Source organism: Spea bombifrons, chromosome 12 (assembly GCF_027358695.1).
Source record: "Spea bombifrons isolate aSpeBom1 chromosome 12, aSpeBom1.2.pri, whole genome shotgun sequence".
Lineage (NCBI taxonomy): Eukaryota > Metazoa > Chordata > Amphibia > Anura > Pelobatidae > Spea > Spea bombifrons.
This window is the reverse complement of record NC_071098.1, coordinates 16,095,714-16,116,652: the sequence shown is the minus strand read 5'-3', so window position 1 is coordinate 16,116,652 and position 20,939 is coordinate 16,095,714. Positions and strand designations below refer to the sequence as shown.

General features: G+C 39.6%; 1 protein-coding gene across 1 annotated transcript; it reads right to left on the bottom strand.

The window, feature by feature from the left end:
- Positions 1–994: 994 nt before the first annotated feature.
- TREH (trehalase) lies at positions 995–15,726 on the bottom strand. Its single transcript, XM_053451938.1, has 15 exons — positions 15,533–15,726; positions 13,546–13,646; positions 11,948–12,086; positions 10,766–10,853; positions 10,574–10,674; positions 9,764–9,856; positions 9,077–9,193; positions 8,851–8,973; positions 6,603–6,652; positions 6,123–6,311; positions 4,187–4,404; positions 3,697–3,808; positions 2,598–2,710; positions 1,909–1,962; positions 995–1,312 (listed from the first exon to the last, which is right to left on the bottom strand). The coding sequence occupies exons 1-15, from the start codon at positions 15,625–15,627 to the stop codon at positions 1,172–1,174; spliced, it is 1,734 nt and encodes a 577-aa protein (XP_053307913.1). The 5' UTR covers positions 15,628–15,726; the 3' UTR covers positions 995–1,171.
- Positions 15,727–20,939: the final 5,213 nt, after the last annotated feature.

Sequence of the window (20,939 nt, the reverse complement as noted above, 5' to 3'; positions counted from 1 at the left end):
TCTTTATATAACTTATGTTAAACTACTGCCAAGATATTTACAGACACGCAGATAAAGAATTGCACTTTTTATTATACACCTCATTACAATTATACTGTTTATTATATACTTTAGTATTGTATTCATTTGTACTGTTTGAATTTTCCACATGTGATTATCACTGTTTATAGATCATTACCACTTGTGTGTAATTCTAATTATCAATCGTAATCAATTTATAATCGTGTTTAAATTATTTGCAAGGCAGGATAAGACGGACCAAGCGAGGAGGAAGGAAATTGGTAGTGGAATAACAGTTACTAGATAATATCCATGGTTTCCCTCCGGCCTGCATAGGTTATAGTATCTCACTTTATTAGAAGAAGAAATCGTACAGGGCACCGGGTATGTAAATTTGGGCCTGCTTAATTGTTATCAAATAGCAAAAATATACATTGAAAAAAGTATTTGTAGCGATAAAAAAAATGAAATAATGAGTTGAATAAAATTAAGTGTGAAATTTCGATGTGTAATACATCAGGGAAGATGATTATGTCATAGAAAAAAAATCCCCATAAACACAGCGGCCCTCAGGTATGATAAGGATAAAATCATCCCTTCAAAGACATCCCTTTTTGTTTGACTCTTGTCTTGGACCTCTGCTCTGCTGTGATGAAGTAGACACAATTGTGTCAGAAACCTACTGCTTGATTGTCACAAAGGGAATAAGACTAAAACATAAAGGGGAATCAGGAACAAGGCAAAGCTGTTGATGAAGAATAGCAGTAGAGTAGAGGGGGGTTGGCAAAGGGAGAACATGTTATGTAAAAGGGAAAAAGCAGATTAAGAAGTAAAACGGAGAGGAATAGATGAGTGTATTCACAAAAGCGGAAGTTAACAGAAGACTTATGATTTTAACAATCGTGGAATGCCACCCCTGGTAGGTTACTACCGCAAGAAGGGTAGTTCAAGGTGTGAGATGATTTTCAATACATTTCACTGATATAGCCAAGCTCTTCCTTCTGAATGTATCATTGACTTTGTTGAGTGGAAATCACAAGTCTACTGATAACTGTACCACCAACTCCCCTTTTAGTGAATAAACCCAAGAGAGAATGAGAAACAAGTATAACTTAAAACGAGGGTAATAAACCTAAACATTTGGGGCATGTGTTTATGGCATAGTTAAAAATCATGTCCACACAGTGAGAATGAGGAAGGGCAAAGTGAGAAGGGTCAATGAGACACTGCAGAGGGCCGAGGCAGATGTCAGTCGGGGACTGTAGAGGTCCAGCAGCTGTAGTATTACTCCATTACTCCATCCAAAGCCAAGCTGAGAAGCAAACAGATCATTATGGTAGAACTAAAATTGGCAAAAGTTCTTAAAACAGCAATCATTGTGAAGGCAGATTTTGCGCAGAGTAACCAATCCAATTATCAGATAAACATTACCCATTCCATATTAATGGTTTTTGCAATGATAAATATGCATAGAGCCATTTAATAATTTCCCTAGTTATGCCACAAACACCATAGGTTTGAGCATATACATTGTGTTTTAAATGACACAGGCTGACAACCAATATCAGTCTCTAAATGTAAACAGGTTTCCATATGTATAATATATATATATTTCAAATAATACACCATTAGCCATCGCCACAAAGATATAGTCTTCAGCCTATCAGCCTATACCTGTTATATACCTGGATGTAGACTATTGTATGTCACTTCCTTGGTGACATGTTGATCCTGGGGCCCACACTATGTGCATCAAAAAAAGTTAATCTCCGCTACCGGTAGTAAGAGCCATCATCTTTCTATTCCATGGGGTAATTATTCTACTCAGCACTGCCGCTCCCATACTGTGTCCCCTATTACCCTTTTTTTTAAAGAAAATGCACTGTGTTCTTCCCACTGGTATCTTACCTGCACCTCGTATTCACCTCCTCCGCCAGGTTTCCCACCATCTTCTACATCATACTGCGGCGAGAAACAGAGAGGCGGACAGTTTACAGACGTTGTGATACCGGGCAAATTAAAAAACACTTCCACCTAACTGAAGACTTTTATAGTGTGACATTGAATTGCATTACACTCATTTTACTTCATTTTAAGTTTCTCTTACTTTTTTATTAATAGTATTCATGTACATATCCCTTTATGTTGTTGATCAGTGAAGGAATCCTGTGAGGAACAGCCATGTAGATGCTGAGGACGGGTTAAGAAAGCTGGTCCCGTGATATAGTGATTATAATAATTATATAAGTGTACTAAACTGTAAAATGCATGACTGCAAAAGTGCCAGACCGGCTCATACACCTTATTTTCCATTCAAACCTATCCTATTTTTGAATCGGTTGAGTCATTTTGAATAATTATATGCTCACCCGGGGCATTGTTCATCACAGGGAACCCATTTCACCCTGATGTAGGAGTGCCAATTTGTGTAGGTGTTATTGAAGTTTAGTAATTGCCAGGGATAAGTTGGATTTTTGATCTGAGACTTATTTCCATCTACTGAGTATAGTGGGATAGCTGCATTCAGACATCAAACGCGTCTACAAAGAAACTACCGATATATGGAGATCAACGAGTTCAAGTTTAGTTCAATTTACCTTCTCGAACATTGCATTGTACTGCTTGTAAGCCTCGTAGTTGGTTTGAACCCATTTTTGGGCCAAAGAAAAGGCTATTTCCTTAGCTTTGGTGGAGCTAGATTGTTCCAAACCTACAAGTACAAAATTTGAATTATTTATATCCACAACTCCATGGATAATCGGAATAATCCCTGGATTTACAACAAAAGTTTATTCTTAATAATCCTCCACAGTGCTTGCAGTCAATACCAGTAGTAAACAGACTTCTGTGTATAAGAAGATGGAACTGTGTCTGTAATAATCGTTATTAAGTATCCTCCTGTTATCTGTCCATGGAATGATTTTTAAGGGAAACATAATGACCTCAATTATATTATTACTCTGTGATGAAGCAACGCCATAGGTGCCTCTTCTCTAGAATAAATAGCTAAAATCCCCCATTCCACTTATCAGTTTTGTAGGTCTGATCCAATGGGATCACATCTTTCCTATGAATTGAAAAATGATGATTTAACCAATCTGACCTCAATTGGTTTTAATTACCTAAATGTATTTCTTTACATTTATAGACGTTTATACGTATTTCCAAGACCTATTTATTTAAATTATTCTGCAACAAACAGACGTCATGAGCTAGATTTATAACTCTTCAGTTTGGTGGGATCCAGAAAAAAAATACTACCTCCGCTTCCTAGTCATTTATATCAAACAGAAGGGAAACATCATACTACTAAAATGTTTCCAAGTGGCTCCTGGCTGATCCAGATATTCAAGAAAAAGATTTCCCAGAGATCTTCTCGTTTCTCCATGTAGGGAAATGGTGTGGGTCGCTAAACCCATGTCCCACAAACGCTTAGCCCACTTTTCCCTGCTATGTCCTCATTTCCTCCCACTCACCTGAGCTAGCACTCATCCAATGAGTGGCTAGCATCACCCCATGCATGGCTAACCACGTCCCAATGTGAAGCTACGCTCCCAGAAGAGGGAAAACTCAGGATAGCCTGGTGTAGAAATGGTGCAGAGCCCAGAACAGAGCATTCACAGTAGAACACATTACAAAAGAGAATTTAACAATTTTACTGTTCGGTTCCCATAGCAACCCCATATTAAGCCTCACCTTCGATGACCATATGCTGTAGAGGTGGCCATGCGTTGGGGAAATCCCACTGCTGTCCTGAGTTACTGAGGGAGGTGGGAAGCCCATTCCTATATTTCAGTGCTTCGCTTTTCTGCAGAAAGAAAGTCACAAGTTCAGTCCCCACACTATTTTAAGATCATACATTTGTCTAAAGACATATACTTGAAATGTAACTCGTTATAAGGGAATAAATCATATCCGTAATAAGAATGCTGTAAAGAGTCCGCAGGGCAGGTGGATTGTACTTTACTGTATTTTATGATCCCAACTGGAACAGGGAACACAGGGGTTCTCAGCAAGAACAGCTTTACTATGACCCTCAGGGTCAAAGATTTCGGATTTGTGTGTGATGACAAAATAGCCTCTGTTTTCCATAAGACGTTGTTATTGTGATGTTATTTGCTATATTTACAGTTTTATACGGAGACATGCAGGCAAACATTAAAGATTGAAGATAAAATCACCTAACCTCCAGGTAGGCAACAGCTCTATCCACTTGATTATTGTCTGTGTAACAGGAAGCCCAGATAGGACTTAGATTGCTTGGATAGAACTCTCTGTTGTGCGTTTGTCCATCTATGTTATAATCCAACCAGACTCCGGCATCAGCATCCCACAGAACAGAATTCACAGCTTCACGTCTTTGTCTTACAGCAGACTGGAACTTTAAAGCTTTGTCCCCCATACCTTTATAATTAGGCAGTGAGAAAGACATGGTTTGAATATGCATTTAGAGTTCCTATTTCGCAAACATTAAAGAAGACATTGTGAAGACTACAAGACATTTACTCAGATGAAGCAAGCAGTTGTGTAGAAAGAAACATGTTAGCATTTGAATATTTACAGGGGTCTCTATGAGATTTCAGGGCTTAGTAACCATGGTATCACTTAGACATACGACTTGAACATTTCATGGTTGGAAAACACCTGGCTATTCATGGTGACATCTAATAATTTAACTGTAATTTTAATCTATTCACTAACCACACACAATCTGGAGTATTCATGAAGACATGCATATGACCAATTGCCCCAAGATTATCCAAAAGAAGACCGCTAGCAACACCCCAAGCACAAGATCCAGGTTGTTCATTTCTATGCCTATAGTGGAAGTAACTACTTTCCCCTACTACATTATTCCATTAATGTCCCCATTGTCCCAGTATTGCCAACAGCAATAAATACATCAAGAAGATAGTTATTACATGACTAATTCTAATATTTACATAGCTAAGTACTGTGTTTTAATCCTTCTGTTATTAGAAGATTTAATAATGTACACATCAAAAACCTCACCCTTGTAATCATGGAGTTGAGGTTTGTTGGAACTGAGGTATGAGCTTAGTTAGCAAATCCAATTGATTGAAAGAGTCTCCTGCTTACCAGTGCGCATGCACGCTGTTCTCATTGCCTGCCAGCTCCAGCCTTGGCTCGCATAAGAGAAACACGCCACTGATTTTAATAGAGCTGCAGCATTTTAGGAAAGTATTTGATTTTTTTTATTAGTTTGCAGAAAGAATACAATGTATATTAAAGTACGTACTAGTTACTTTAATATGCATTCTTCACTTGTGGGAATACCTGGGAACACTCCGGGTCTCGCCTGGAGACTCCCGGTGAAGGGTCGCTTCTCCGGATCTCCAGGTCACTATAAGGAAACTCCAGGTCTCAGGACGGTGTTGCGCACCCTACACACACACACACACACTCCCCGTATACTTCCTATTAAAAATAGCGGGTATCCCTAGACATCAGCAGGAACGACCACTGAGGTTAGCAGGATGGCCCACAAAGTCAGTAGAACCACCCAAGATGTCAGCATCATGCAAGGAGGGCTCCGGGTAGCCAGAGCCAGAAAGTTCCCAGGTATGCTTGTGGGTTAGTAGGGACATAATACTGTCACTTTAAGGAACCTTCTGGGTGGATAAAAGCTCATTCATCATTGCCACAGAAACTCAGAAGGCACCAAACTTCTCAGATGCAAGAAATGACTGCAAGAAATCCGAGTTGGCCCTGCATAATGCATGAGTTAGTCAGTGAGGAGACTTTCAATAAAGTTTACTTATTTGCATTATACCAGAGCAACCAAGCACGTCTTGCAAACGGATGTCACTGGGGTTGAAATAGAAATACAATTTGATGGCGGATAAGAACAATCCGCCGATCTAGTCTGCCAATTTTTTATGCTGTAAAGACACAATCCTTAATCAGTCCTTGGTTTTGTCTTAGATTCAGGATAGTCATGTGGGTTGCCCCTTCCTAATCCATTGTAAAGTCTGCAAGCTAAAACTTTGAAAATTATTACATTTCATAGTGAAAAATGAAGATTTTTAAGGAACAGGTAAGTGAAAACAACATGTGAGACATTTTGTGTGAACACGGATTTTGGTTACGTGGCTGCTCACCCAGCTCATTGTAGAATTTGGCTAAAGTGTTCTCCACACGACAGAGGATGGCATTTAAATCCACGGGGATTACGGATTTTGTTTCAGTTCCCTTGAGATTAGGCTGGGATTTTGAGAACCAACGAGAGGAAAAATCCCAACCCGATTCTGCAGCTCCTTTCAGCTCTGCCCATAGAGACTGCTGGGCATCTAATAAAATAGATAAAGACTGTGAGATTTAGGGGTGCAGCACATCTGTTCCTTTCCCCACTGATTTTATGCGATTAGAATGATTCTGTTCACGGCTTAGCCTACCCAACTTCAATTAAAGATCTGGCTCATGGGTACGGCATGTGTACATTATCTTTATTTCATCTTTATAAAGACAAATCAGAATCCAATACATTTGTTTGTTGTGTAGCTGAATATATTATTTCCATTTGGTTTAAATATTGGTAGTGTTAATCCCCTCGAGAAAAGTACATTTTAAATGGGACATACCTGCCGTGAGGTTTTCAGCAAGCTCGTAATCATCGGAATAGGACTCGGGCCTGTAGAAGATTCAAAAAATATATTACATATACAAAAAGGTCTTCATGTTTATACCAGGTTAGCATACCTCGGAACCTCCTGGGGCTGGCTGTCCAGAACTCCCTGTCCCCTTCTCCTTATAAGCGGAAGGAAGGAATGTGACCATGTTAAGGGGCCAGTAAAGCCTATGCACAGATGAAAGGTTAATTCCAGCCACACTAGGAGGTGGGTAGAACTTGGACAGGTAGTGGGCACACTCAGTCGAGATTGAGCACGCTTACCCGGAGCCCCTGAGAAGCAGAGCTTCACTTGGAGACTTTGGTTAAAGCTCTAAGTTTCCAGCTCTGCGAGTTAGCTTGATGCTGACAAGTCTGGTTTTTGATAGAAATAAATTATATAAATGGGACTCTCAAAGAGTAACGCCGCCACCTGCGATAACAGGGTTGATGAGAGCATAAAAGTAAAGTTGGTTTTTTGCCTAGTTACCTTTTAGAAATGGAAAGTTGTTATTAATAACAGAAAACATGATTAAAAAAATATTGCCAGTGTCAAACTTTGATCCTCTTAAAATTTATTATTCCTTTTTATTACCGGTTGATAAATTAAAAACAACCCATGATTTATATAACAATGCAATACAAAGTTCAGTCATAATATAATTAGTTTTTATCTTTCTCTAATTTTTCCTAACAGGTAGATAATTAAATAGCGTGTTTACAAAGTCATATCTAACATATGCTTAGATGTTCTACTGCCTTATCTGTCTCTGCACCAAGCTCGATATTCTGGCCATGAACTCTGGTAAATACTTGGAACATACTATAGCACGGAGCTGTTCAAGGATAACCTGTGATTTTCATAATTAATGTTTTGCTTCATGGATAGAGCTGATCTCCACAATGTTAGAGACAGTAAGGACGTGAAACTGTCCCAGGGTTTATCATAACTTGCTAAATCAATTAAAACTACATACAATCTGTGCTTTTGGTTTGTCCATTAGAGTCTATGTTTTGAAGACATTTACATTAAATGTTCAACCCATGGAAGCTGAGATCTGTGTATCAGAATGGAACTTTCTAATCAATTGCCTACCCTGAACTTCAGTCCCTTCTCCTCGACCCCTCTTCATGTAGTCTACTGGAAGCAATCAACAACAATCTGCTTGAACATGATATACCAAGTGATCTGCTTACCTACTTGGTTGTAAGGGCTGTGCTAGATTACTCAGAGATTGTTAATAATGGCAATGGAGGATGCCTAGTGCAAAACCCAGTGAGTGAAGGATTTAGATATAAATCAGACTAGCTGACAGACCTTCTACCTTTAGCACAGGTTAGAATAACCGGTCTGCTTCTTTGATCAAGGAAGAGATGGTAAGGAATGAAATGGAGGGAAAATGATGTGCTCTGATATTAGGTTATTGGGTCATTATAAGAGGATGTTTAAATATGTATGTCTGTGTGTATAAGTATTGATTTATTTTACTCATTGGACATTTTACTTGATTCCACATATAGCAGCATCTACACTAGTACTGGATCCTTTCATGAGCTTTCTACCAACTTGCTAGACGTGTTTGGACAGGTGTATATGCCATGTAATGAATGTATTGCAAATCGAGTCAGCTCTAATACGTAAAATGACAGTGCTGGGCTTGGCTCCTGGGCTGGAGGGTGCCAACCCATCATTATCCTTGATGACAGGTGTTCCTTGGTGAGTAGGTAAGAAATAAGGTGAGATGTTACAGATATTTCTAACTGGATGATGTCTCCTAAATATGGTGGTATTCCTGGTTGTGTTTGCTCTCATGGTATTTTTGTTATTCCATATTTGTTGTTTATAGTTTACTAACACAGAATAAGAAAGTAGAAACAAAAATGAGCACTTTACAAAATACTTGTGGTAACAGAATGACTGAAAATACAGGCAAGTTACATATGATGCTATTACAGATGATAAATGAGTCCATAGTACTGACGTTCCTAAATGATAATGTGACACAGGAAAATCCGAACTGTTCAGACTGAAGAAATCAGTGGGAGACTGACATGACTGTATGTATTAAAGAGGTGCAGCTAAACCCCCTATCCTTAAGTCCCAAGAGACCAGGCAGCTCTGCTCTCATTGGGATGTCATGGACAAGAGAATTTATTGGTCTTGCTGATGCCTGGCATTCTGTTTTTGCCAGGGGGTAGCATAATGAGAAGTGTGGTCTCACCTGGGCCCTCCTACTGGAACATAGTACCGATTCATGGTGAAATTTCCTCCGTCTTTTGTTACCATCACGCTCCGGTTTGACATCCAGAAGTCATACTCTTTCTCCAAAGTTCCAATATTTTCCCTTTATGAATAAACCAATTAAAATGAGCCATCTTCATCGACATACTACATTACCATCTTTGAATACACGCATGCATATTTCTGTATTAAGCTGAAAGGTAAACCTGAGGAATGCAGTGTCCTTTTCTTTTTCCATATAACTCTCCATCATCAGGGTAAGGAATGGTGGTTGGCTCCTGCGCAGGTAATAGATCCTTCCACCATTAGGGATAAATCCAAATCTGAATGATAACCATTGGTAAACAAGCCTTAATTACACTTATATTTCTGCAAAATACCACATACCATAATGCTAGTTATCCATTATGCACTCAAACATCTTATCTTAACCTGGAAAACATAACTACATTCCAGAATTCAGCGTCATATAATGATTACATATGTTGGTACACAGTGTTTCAATCCCAATCACCTGGAATATGGTTTCTAATATATATATATATATATATATATATATATATATATATATATATTTCCCAATATGCCTCAAAGCAGTCATTCCTTTTAAATAATAACTTTTTTTTACCCTGTGGATTCTTATACTCAGAATTATTTATTAATACTCCATGAAATGCCCCAAAGCCCCTCTGCTTCCTTTCCTCTACTTTCTGGCTTTGGCTCCAGGTTTTTAAAGGGCATGAGTAAATAGCTATAGGTGCCGATATCGTGCATATGTTTATTATCCATAGGGAACACAATCCATATGTTCATGATATTTTTTTAATCTCTCACTGGTTTCAATGAATCGGTCACTGACACACGGTGTTTTTTTGTCTGGTGTTCTTACTCACGTCTCCACCAAGTACAAAAAGTTTTCTATCATTCCCCGAGCAGTGCTGTTCATCTCTGAAAGCAGAAGTCCATTGATAACCCAATAGGAATCCCTAGAAACAAGAGCAGTCACACATCAGGAAATTATCACTTCGTCTCCTCTGGTCTTTATTGATGACAATGCTAACGTTCTAGGTAAGGAATAGTGATCTCGTTGCGGTTGTATGTGTATATTCTATGTATCTTTGTTTCTCTTCCTATATCAGATGTACTGTATTTGTTTTTGCATACCCATGAAGAGCATACCCTTGGATACAAGAATAAGTCCAAGATGTTTTGGAAACAAAACAGTAGCAATAAAATGTGAATGATTTTTGTACACAATAAGTACACAGATTCATCATATTCTTTATTCTTACTCCTGCTTTTATCCGAACTCCATCTGGCTAATTAGTTTCACTGAATACAAGGAACTACACCCCAAAACAGTTCCTGTGCCGTTGTTGGTTTACTACACCAAAAGGCATGTTTAGCTTAAACGGACAATATCAGCAGACTACCCACTCGGACACAGAGACTTCTGTCGGTCTGTTTTATTAATGTCGGGGCTCTTCCTGATTCTAGCTGTCGTGTCTAGGATCCAATTGCAGAATTATTTCTAGGTAACCACTGGTCATCAGGCTGCTTATGCCACTTGAGTCATATGTGAGTAGTTCCTCATATAAACAAAATAGCTATTGTCTTATACACTTCCCTCAACCCAAATGTTCATATGGCTCTTATCTTTGAAATCATAGACTTGTTCATCCATGGGATAGACCGTAACGTACCAATAGTAAAATTCACGGAAACGTCCTCCAGGAACTATCACTGCATTTGGCACATAGATTTGTGAGTGACGATCAGGAGAAACCTTTACGTCTTCTTTGATCTTTGACACATATGAAAAAGAAAACGTTTATGTGAAGAATTATCGGGAATTGCATAATTAGATAATAAAGGAGACATTCAGTTTATAATACCTTCCTTCCCAAAGACTTCCACAACAGATGAAGTTCAGAAGCCCATTTTCTTAGTTCTGAATCTTTTATATGAGAAAGGAGGTCAGGACTGAAAAAGAAAGTATGGTTATTATATTTAGATTTGGTTTTTAATTTATAATTGTCCTTGTTAGACTATTTCAATGTATTCATTGCTCCCTCCCCACATATCTCCACTTCGCAATACAATGTGTGGTGGACACATACAATTTCTGCTTAGAGCAGGGCCGGATTGGGGATGACAAGGCGGCTCTGGTGCTTTAAGACTGGCTGCCGTCAATAACATAAGTGTGGCCAATGGCTGCATATTATTATGCTCATGCAGCGTGCGGTCAGTCATGTCCAGCTGGCGGGAGGACGTCAACCAGGAGCCCACCAGCGGTTTGCCATCTGGCACACCAGGTTAAGTCCAGGCCTGGTTCAGAGTCATCAATTAGACATTGATTTTACCACATATAATTTCATGATTCACATGACCTACAGCTTTATAAACTAATCGCGTGTGATCAAGTATTTGAAAAAGAAATCTGGAAGGAGGCTTAGGCCGTGTCTTTGATTAGCGGTTGAGGTCATGGTAGTGGCCAGAGGCCCAGGCAATTCCTGAAGGTGAGGATCACACAGCAGTTGGCCTTTATGGCAAATAAAAAATGCAAAAGCTCAAAACCCTCTAACATTCTCACGTCGAGCTTTACTTCTCAGTGATGGATCAATTATGGATTCTCACAGCTCTTTATAAAATGTTGTCCTGGCAGGTTCAGTTTAAATGTATAATTGCTTACTGCCTCCCTTACAAAAAAATTACTGCAGTTTTTCTGAAGTAATACTGCTGTTTTTTGGACATGAAAAAACTGCAATACTGCACTTTTACTGCAGTATTACTGCACATTTAGTGCAGTTTTACTGCATTTGTACTTCACTGTACTGCAGTTGTACTGCAGTTATTTTTGTACGGAAGTATAAATGCAATAAAGCTGCAGTAAATTGAAGTACAACTGTAGGTTTGCAATATAAAAAAAAAGTGCGGTAAATATGCAGTAATACTGCAGTAAAAGTGCAGTATTGCAGTTTTTTCATGTCCAAAAAACAGCAGTATTACTTCAGAAAAACTGCAGTAATTTTTTCGCAAGGGCTATTTTAGAAGTATTGCCTTTTTAAAACACATACTTTTCATGCCAGTCTGTGGGTGTCCAAGGTTCAAATTCCTCTCCTGGGTCAGTGAAAGATGTGTTCAAAAACGTTTTCAGCTTTTCGACGTCACCTTTAGATCTTTGCGATAAAGACTGGAACTTCTTTAAGATTCTCGCTAAAGAGAAATTTTGACAAGTAGTTATATCTTACAAAACTGCTTTAATTTTTTATATTCCTATCTTCATATTGGGATGTATTACACAGGTCGTTATCATTAAACTAAATGTTTTTGTCATTATAATTCCAACAAATAAATTATTCAAAACCAGTACATAAGATGCATAGCTTCTGTGTGTTGACCGACTACGTTAAAGATTGAGGTGAAAAGCTCTGACCGCCATTCCCAGGGCAATACAAGAAAGTTCTGCACACTCAAGATTTGTAGATAAAATGCATTTATTTAAAAATAGACGCTCACAAAATAGCAACATTTCAGCCCTGAAGCAGGTATTTAACAGACATTAAAAATGGCACAACATGCTGTGGTCATTTTTGTGGGAATCAGTAAATAAACATACTGGTACATTTTTTTTCTAAACTGTGAGTGTGCCGAGCGTTTTTCTATTGGATTTATGTTCTTTCAGGTCCATCCCCAGACCCTAACACCCTTTTTATGTTTGGTGTGTACTTTGGGTCTCTAGTGGCAAAAAACTCATTCTCCTTCACTTCGGAGCCCTAAGTGTACAGCGACTGGACAGCCTAAAGGTTGGTAGGACTTTGGGAGCAGCAATCATAAAGTAGGACTATTGTCTCCATTAATGGATTCCAAAATGAAAACAACATGGGCAATGACACTCTTCTCTATGGGAATTACTAGAAACTGCAAGACAGAATTATAACATATAGGCAGCAATAACAGGGGAGTTCATTAGGTTTGTAAATAAACTGTATAGAATGATACTTTTGGTTTATATATTCATTTGGATGAATCAAATGGGCTGGTGGGGCTTTGGGTTTTATATTGAGACCACCACTTACGCATCCGTAAAATGCTTCCTACAAAACAAATGTTTGTATCCATCTGTGAGTCTACAGACGAGCACAAATAAAAATCACTAGTAAAACAACATATTAAACAACTGGCCCCTAATCTGGCGGTGGAATTTACAAAGGAATTAGGAAAACATTACAACTCATGCACGTCACTGATCCTCCAGGAATGTGGTGGAGTGTCCAGTTTTAACCAAATAAACACTGTGTCATCCTTCTGTCGTGTGTGCCAAATACTAATTTATGTTCAGTCTTTCAATCAAGACCAAGACCAAGTCAACCATAAAATGTAAAATGTCATTAATGTTGTATTAACACATATATGCTGTGTATCTACACAAGCAAACCAAACATAATGATGCTAAATTTAATCCACGTTTGGATTTAACATTAAAATGCTTGCCCCACCTATTTTCACCAATGCTCCAACTAAAAGTCCTTTTAAATTGTGTTTTAAAATGTGTTTTAAAGGACATGACGACATGCCTTGGTTTAAATACAGGCCTTTGCTCAAACATAAATATACCGGTAATAAGAGGACACAGATTTAGAGATTAAAAATAACAATTCTCCTGAGAACCTACCTGGTGAGTCACGTAGACCCATGTCAACAAAATGTTTATCATCTTCAAAGATTTTGGCCATCTGGACGGTGTGAAGTAGGTTTCCTGTGCAGTAAATCTGACTGAAAATTGAGATGAACCAGTTGAGGTAAGTAAGGAGTGATATAAGGAGGTAATGTTGAGAATGCTAAGGCGGGCACAGATAAATTGCATGTTTTTTTCCCTATTTTAAAGACTCAGATGAGAATCAGTCTTTGGTTTCATCTTAGCGCCTCTACCACTTCTATTAGAAGGCTGTCCTGCTTCTACCTTAGAAGTTAGTAGAGGTTCAACAGCACAATAAGAGAACAACCTCAATAAAATGAGACACGGATACATTTTGCCCACCATAACAACACGCCTTCTAGGTCATTCCTTATATTTCAGCCCATTGCAAATGTGACTGCTTGTAAGATTATGGTTATCTCTTGTTATTTTTTTGCTGACAGAGAAACTTGTTATATTATTACGTTTCCGGTACTCAAGTAGGAATTTCATTATGGCAAACTTGTAAGAATAGCTTTGTTATGGAATATTAAATATTATTAGATTAGCACAAAGTATGAAAGCGTTAGTTCTGGACTCATCATAAAAATCTCATAACTTATTCTATGCATAATGCAGATGAAAAAAACTGTCTTATCCAGTCATTCACAGTTGATATGAGAATTCTATCAGACCCTTGGTCTAGCCAACTTTAGTGACTATAGGATATAATGGTGAGATGGTAAGGCTTATCTCATATTTTAAGTAAACTAGGTATGTGCCCTTGACTTGCAGTCACATACAATATAACTTTAAACAACACTTTGGTATCATCCACTACTGACTTGTTATAATTTACATTTAGTGACCCCCTGTCACCCTATTACACCCAGAGAGGGTGTGTGCATTTTAATCTGAGTTGCTGGAAAAAAACAGGTTCTTAGTCTAGTTCCAAATACCCAAGCAATTGTTATCCATGCCAAGTAAAGACAGATTGTCGTCATATTACTGACAGAAGAAGATAGCATGTCCTAGAGTAGAAGAGCACAAGTCCTATCTTCGGTCATATATATGCTAAATATTAGGTTTGGTGTCTATGTAGTGGATTTAATTTTTTTGTTGCTGTTAGAGAATCAACCATATGCGCAATACATTATCAAAGTTCCAATAATCATTAGAGAATATCAAAGGTGATGGGTCTTCTTCTCTTAAGAACTCATGTCCTTTCGGGCTACTGTCACGCACCTCTCTTTTCTATATTATACCTAGAATTATTCAAAATATTGAGGTTCACACCACGGCAGCAGATCGCATTCACAGGGAGCAGTAACACAACCTAGTTTCTATAAGTCCCTTCTGTAAACAATTGCATATGTAATTTGGGAAGACTACTCCAGGGACGTATCTAGGGGGATTGTGAGCACGGCCACAGCATCTTATGGTACAAATATTGGTTTGCATAAATCATAAAGTTTTCTATGAAACAATTTATTTTCCTTTATTTCTTTTAAATTTCAGCAAAATACTAAAAGCAACTCTTAGCAGTTACATTCAGTTTCTTTCCTTCTCCGTTCTCTCCATATAACTATCATAGTATAGAAAGACAGGAGAAGGCTGGCAGTCTTAAACCCAAGGTGTGGTATGGTAGTAATACAGCAGCCTAAAATACTATCTGGTCATGACCACCACACATTTACTAAAAGGATCCATCTTCCTATACTGTTATTAGTATACAAGGGTGTAAATAGAATTTCACAAGAAAAAAAATCATTGTAGCCGATTAAAAGCCCCAAATCACAACAATTTCTCCAATGGCAAGTTCTTCCCTGGAGGATGGGTTATCTTTTCATGGACAGATTGTTTTATATTGAAAAAAAAAATGTCCGAATGTTATAAAACTATATTTATTAGGTACAGACTTAGAATCGCTCTCTTTCTGTGTACAAAGTCTGTTCTTCAGATTTGGTTAAACATTATAAATTACCTGTCACAAGGTGGGGGGAAATCCTCAGCTAGACAAGCCTGGTGCATCAAACAGGATAGCACATAGAGGATAACAGACCATGTTGCCCCCTGCATTGTAAGCCGTCGTAGTAGAAGATATCTTGCAGGTACCGCTCAAATGTCTGCACAGAAAAATGTGTGCTACGGATAAAAGTGTGCGTTATTAATAGTCTGTGTGTGAGTAACCCTCTGCTTCCTGGCATCCTGACAACTTACTTCCCTCCCACAGCCATGTGCATTATCTCTTTAACTCGTTAAGTTGGGGGCCACAGTTATCTTCGGTGTCTGGGACCAATGTGCAAAGTCTTACACGCTCATACACAATTTGCATTTCTAAGTAGTGTCAAAGGCTGAATTATTACAAGATGTCGTTGTAGCCAAGGAAAACTTGTATTAGGTATCCATAATAAAAGGTAAAATATGAAGCAGTCGTTATAAAAACCATTGTTTCGGAACATTTTGAGATACAAGGCTGACTGAAGGAGGAATTTCTATGGATATACTACAGCAAAACTATGCACCATATTTGCTTGATTATAAGACGACCCCCCAAAATCTGAATATTAATTTAGGAAAAAAAGAAAAAGCCTGAATATAAGACGACCCTATAGGAAAAAAGTTTTACCAGTAAATATTAATTCATGTAAAGTATTTTTTCATATTTAATAAAAGCTATGATTGAGAAAAATATATTTTTTTGTTTTTATTTCCTTTTATTTGCCAACCTGCTCCCCCAGTTATGCACATCTGCCCCCAGGCTTGCAACTCTGCCTCCCTGATATGACTTATACCCCCTATATGCCAGTCTGCCTCCAGAAATGCCTTATACCCCCTTTATGCCACTCTGCCTCCAGAAATGCCTTTTAACCCCTTTATGCCACTCTGCCTCCAGAAATGCCTTATACCTCTATATGCCACTCTGGCTGCAGCGCTGCAGGGGACACGGATCCTCCTTTCTGGCAGCCTCGGCTGCTGCCGGCACTTCCTCTGGGGGCTCCTATGATGGAGAGCCGGCATCACATGACCTTCCGGTGCGCCACCATAGAAGCCCCGGCGGAAGTGTCGGCAGCAGCGGAGGTTGTCCAGTGAACGTTTGCGGGATGCGCACGCTTATTTTTGTGATATCTCATAAAGTATAGATCAATCCATGATTTATTGGGCTAATATCAAGTAATCAATTTCATAAAGAATTGATTAATTAGTGAAAACTTCAATCCATTTAATAAGCTGACAAACTAACAGTTCCCCTCCTTTTATTAGTCGGGGGACCAAGATGATCCAGTGCTCCTGCAGGCCTTTTGGCCAGGGAGGGAAGGAAGACAGGGCATATACCTCTGGGGAATGCCATGGCAGAAGATTAACGGAGGAGCAGGCCTCTGTTGCGGCTCTTAATCGAGCACACAGGGCACCTTCACATTGAAGCACCGCACCTCTGGCTTCCAAAAAAAACCCCGCAAAACTTCCACACTGGTCAACGGGGGAACTCTTCCGCTGCTGCGACTACAAATAATGAGGAAAACAGCAACAACAATTAAATCTAAAAAAATATATATACATTTGGGTGGGTAGGAACCTGTCCAGGGAGAATCCAGACGAGACAAGGTAGAAACCTACTCGCACACCCTTTATGAACCCTTAGAACCCGGCAACAATGTTGCAGGCACCAATCACTAAACTGCTGGCATCCTTTCCCAACTGTCCAGGAGGTCCTTAATCGCTACTGTCATGTATATAAGGCGGCAAAGACAATTTTGTTATGGTTTCCTTTATTATTTTATATACTCATAGTGTTTTATTCATGTAAATTTATCAAGATATTATGTCCATACATTCCTTGTTGTAGACCTTAGCTCTCTCAATCTTCAGAAATTCTCAACCAGCTTACTCCCCCTCCTGTTTCCCATCCCTGGTCTCTGGGTATAGCTGGAGAGATCCACACAAAATAGGGAAAGCGGAGATAATTGGTCAGGGCACAATTCGCTAAATGAGGCGGTACAAAAGTGCAGGGAATGGCGGAGAGCAAAACCAAACGCAGAGTCAGAGGAGCCAGAGGTCATACACAGGACGGCCAGAAGATGGGTCAAATCCAAAGCGGGTAGTCAGACGATCCAGGTCATACACGTGGAGGAACGCTACTGAACAGGTTAACAGCAAAAGACCACACCAGGGTACAGGTAACAGGGCTTCCGGATTTTTAAATTTGGCGCCGGTAGCCACCACGCCCCCAACGCTGACGTCACGTGCGCCCCCAGAACGCGGCAGCTGCTGCTAAAACTAGCTGCAGTAGCGCGCGTGTCCAGAAGGGGAGCACGACCGCCATGCTGAGCACCCAGCCGACGCTTCCTCCTGACCTCGCCACAAGGTAAGTGTAGCAGCGAACCGGGAGCTGGACGGACGGACACAGGACGACGGGGGACAGCAGATCTGCGGAAGCGGGTGACACTGCCCTTGGCCTCCCCCTGACTCTGCACTGTCCCATACACTAAACTGTTATTTCTCTTCTGTATTGCACATATCTTGAATCTCTCCCTCCCTCCCTTCTAGATCTGTCTTATCTTCCTTCAAGCATGCCAAAAAAACTCCAATCTTGAAAAGCCCTCCCTGGACCAGACTCCAACTACCTGTCCAACTACCATCCCATTTCTCTATATTTCTTGACTCCAACTCTTTACTTGATCCTCTTCAATTTGGATTGTGCGCTCGACATTCTACTGTGACAGGCCCTTACTAAATCTGCTGCTGTTGACACCGTGGAGCACCCTCTTCTCCTTCAAACTCTTTGCTATCTTGGTCTCCATGACACTTCTCTCTCCTGGTTCACATCCTACCTTTCTAATGGTATAATTCAGTAACTTTTATATGCTAACTCCAGACACGAGTTCCCCTCTCAGTCAGGGTACCCCAAGACTCGGTTCTATGACCCATTCTGTGCTTACTTTACACTACCTCACTTGACAAACTAATCTTAATTTTTGGCTTTCAATACCACCTGTATGCCGATAACACCCAGATCTGCCTATCCTCTCCTGATTTCTCTCCCCATGTCACTAACTGCCTTGTCGCTGTCTTTAATTAGATGTCTGCATGAATCCTAAAACTCAATTTCTCAAAAACTGAACTCTCCATTTCCATCTTAAAAACATTACTCGCATTTGTCCCTTCCTAACACAACATGCTACAAAGGCTCTTGTTCAGGCCCTCGTTATCTCCCACATTGACTATTGTAACACTGTTTATGCTGGTCTCCCTCATACCTGTCTTCCTCTTCTACAATCCACCATGAAGATATTCTCTTTACTGGCTGCCTATGCACTTCAGAATTCATTTCAAAATTGCTTACTCTTGCTTAAAAAGCTCTTCATGGCGGTTCTCCTAATTACATCTCCTCATTTATCTCTAAGTACACTCAAAACCAGTCTCTCCACTCATTCAATGATATCCGTCTGTCTTGTACTCTGATTTCTGGTACTCTGCACAAACATGACTTCTCTAGGGCTGCCCCTATTCTTTGGAATGCCCTTCCTTAAAGAAGTTGGTCTTGAGGGATTGTTTGAAGGAACAAAAGACAGGTGGAAAGGTTGATAAGCCAGGGAAGGGCATTCCAAAGAATAGGAGACGCCTGTGCTCGTTCTTGAAAACACCACAGGTGAGGTTCCAAAGATTGTGGTCGCGGCCGTGGGTTTTTATAGCCATCATGTGGACTTTCCAGAATCCTCCGAGGACAAGTGTCATTACCTCATAGTGTTGTCTTTAGGTGGCTTCTGTTCTATGACGCAGGCTAGCCCTTCATCTTATGATGCTGGCCGGGCACTTTAAACAGAGGTCCTTCACCATTTTGTTCTTATGTGCCTGGGCATTTCCTTATGTATTTAGCACAGTGGTCTGTACATGTTGTCACAAGACATATGACTATACTAAACTAATTAACCCTATCGAGTCATATTTTTAAAATGCACTACAATTGCTCACTGTACAAGTCAATAAAGCCCAAAATTGTGTATATCTGAATGATACCACCGCTTTCCCAGCCACACAATGACGCGATGTCTACAAAAACTGAATCCAAATTGAATCCAGTTTCCAAACATGCCAGTGTCCTGTGAGTCAATGAGTGAGTCATCATAGTTCTATAACCGACAATTAATGTCACATTCTAGGACCAATTCTTCATAATCTTTGTTCAAATACTCCCTTAGTTCACTATTTTCCTGCTGACATCAACTGTTTTCTTAAGGCTTAGTGTTAGGATGGGCTTTTGTAATAGTGTCACTTCACCCTGAACGCAGGGACATTTCCCTAGGACAATGTGCTCTTGCTTATCTCATGTCTAAGGATGCCTCTGGGGTGGTTTCAATGTACTCTCAAATTTTGCAGTATCTAAAACACACTCTAGAATATAACTGAGTACGAGTGGATTATCCTCAAAGAAGACTACACAATCACTCAACACTAAAGCATTGCTTAAATCCATATGTAAACCATAACCTTTATTTGTAAGCTTGTTATATGTTTGTATTTACACAAAATACTACATCACAACACCTCAGCAAATAAAACAACCTGAAGGCTCCCAATTGCCCCAGTCTGCCCCATTATAGGGCCGGCCCTGCCAGCCCGTCTTGCACCAACAACCATGCCACATTCAAAGTCACTTAAATCCCCTTTCTTCCCCACCCTGATGCTCAGTTTGAACTCTAGCAAGTTGTCTTGACCACGTCTACATGCCTAAAAATCTACAGCTAGCCAACCCTCCCTCCCCCGCAAAGTGGAAATAAAATCACTTTCTTTGTTAAACAGGCTCATGACTCTTTGGATTGTAACTCTTGTCATCCTCAGTCTCGTGCTGATGGGAGTTGTGGCCAGCAAAAGCAGGCACACAAGAAAAGCAAAAGGCTGGCGTACTTGTGAGGATTTATCATTTTTTATCATTTAACCTATCATTTAACCTATCATTTAACCTATCATTTAACCTATTTTCTCTGTGCCTACCCTATACTACTATTTTGTGTGCTGTTGCACAGTGATGTACTGTGCCCTTTAGATTTAAAAAATGATACAAAAACTCATGCATGTGGGGTATTTCCGTAATCTGGAGATGCAGCTGAATACTTGCTGTGCAAACAATCATAAAATACATGGAAGGGTTGGTGAAAAAAGCAATGGAAATTTTAAATTTTCCTAGCTTTGCATATGAAAATATAGATTTTATTAAAGACAGGAGGCGCATATTATCCCACCCTATTTACCCAACCTTGTTTTTTTTGTTGTAATTCCGTTATAGCATAAAGACTGCAGCACAGCTAGCGATCTCCTGTTTATCGCCATTCGGTTCATGGTCAAGATATTTTTTTAAATTCGCAACGTGAAAGAGGATGATATATGGGGGG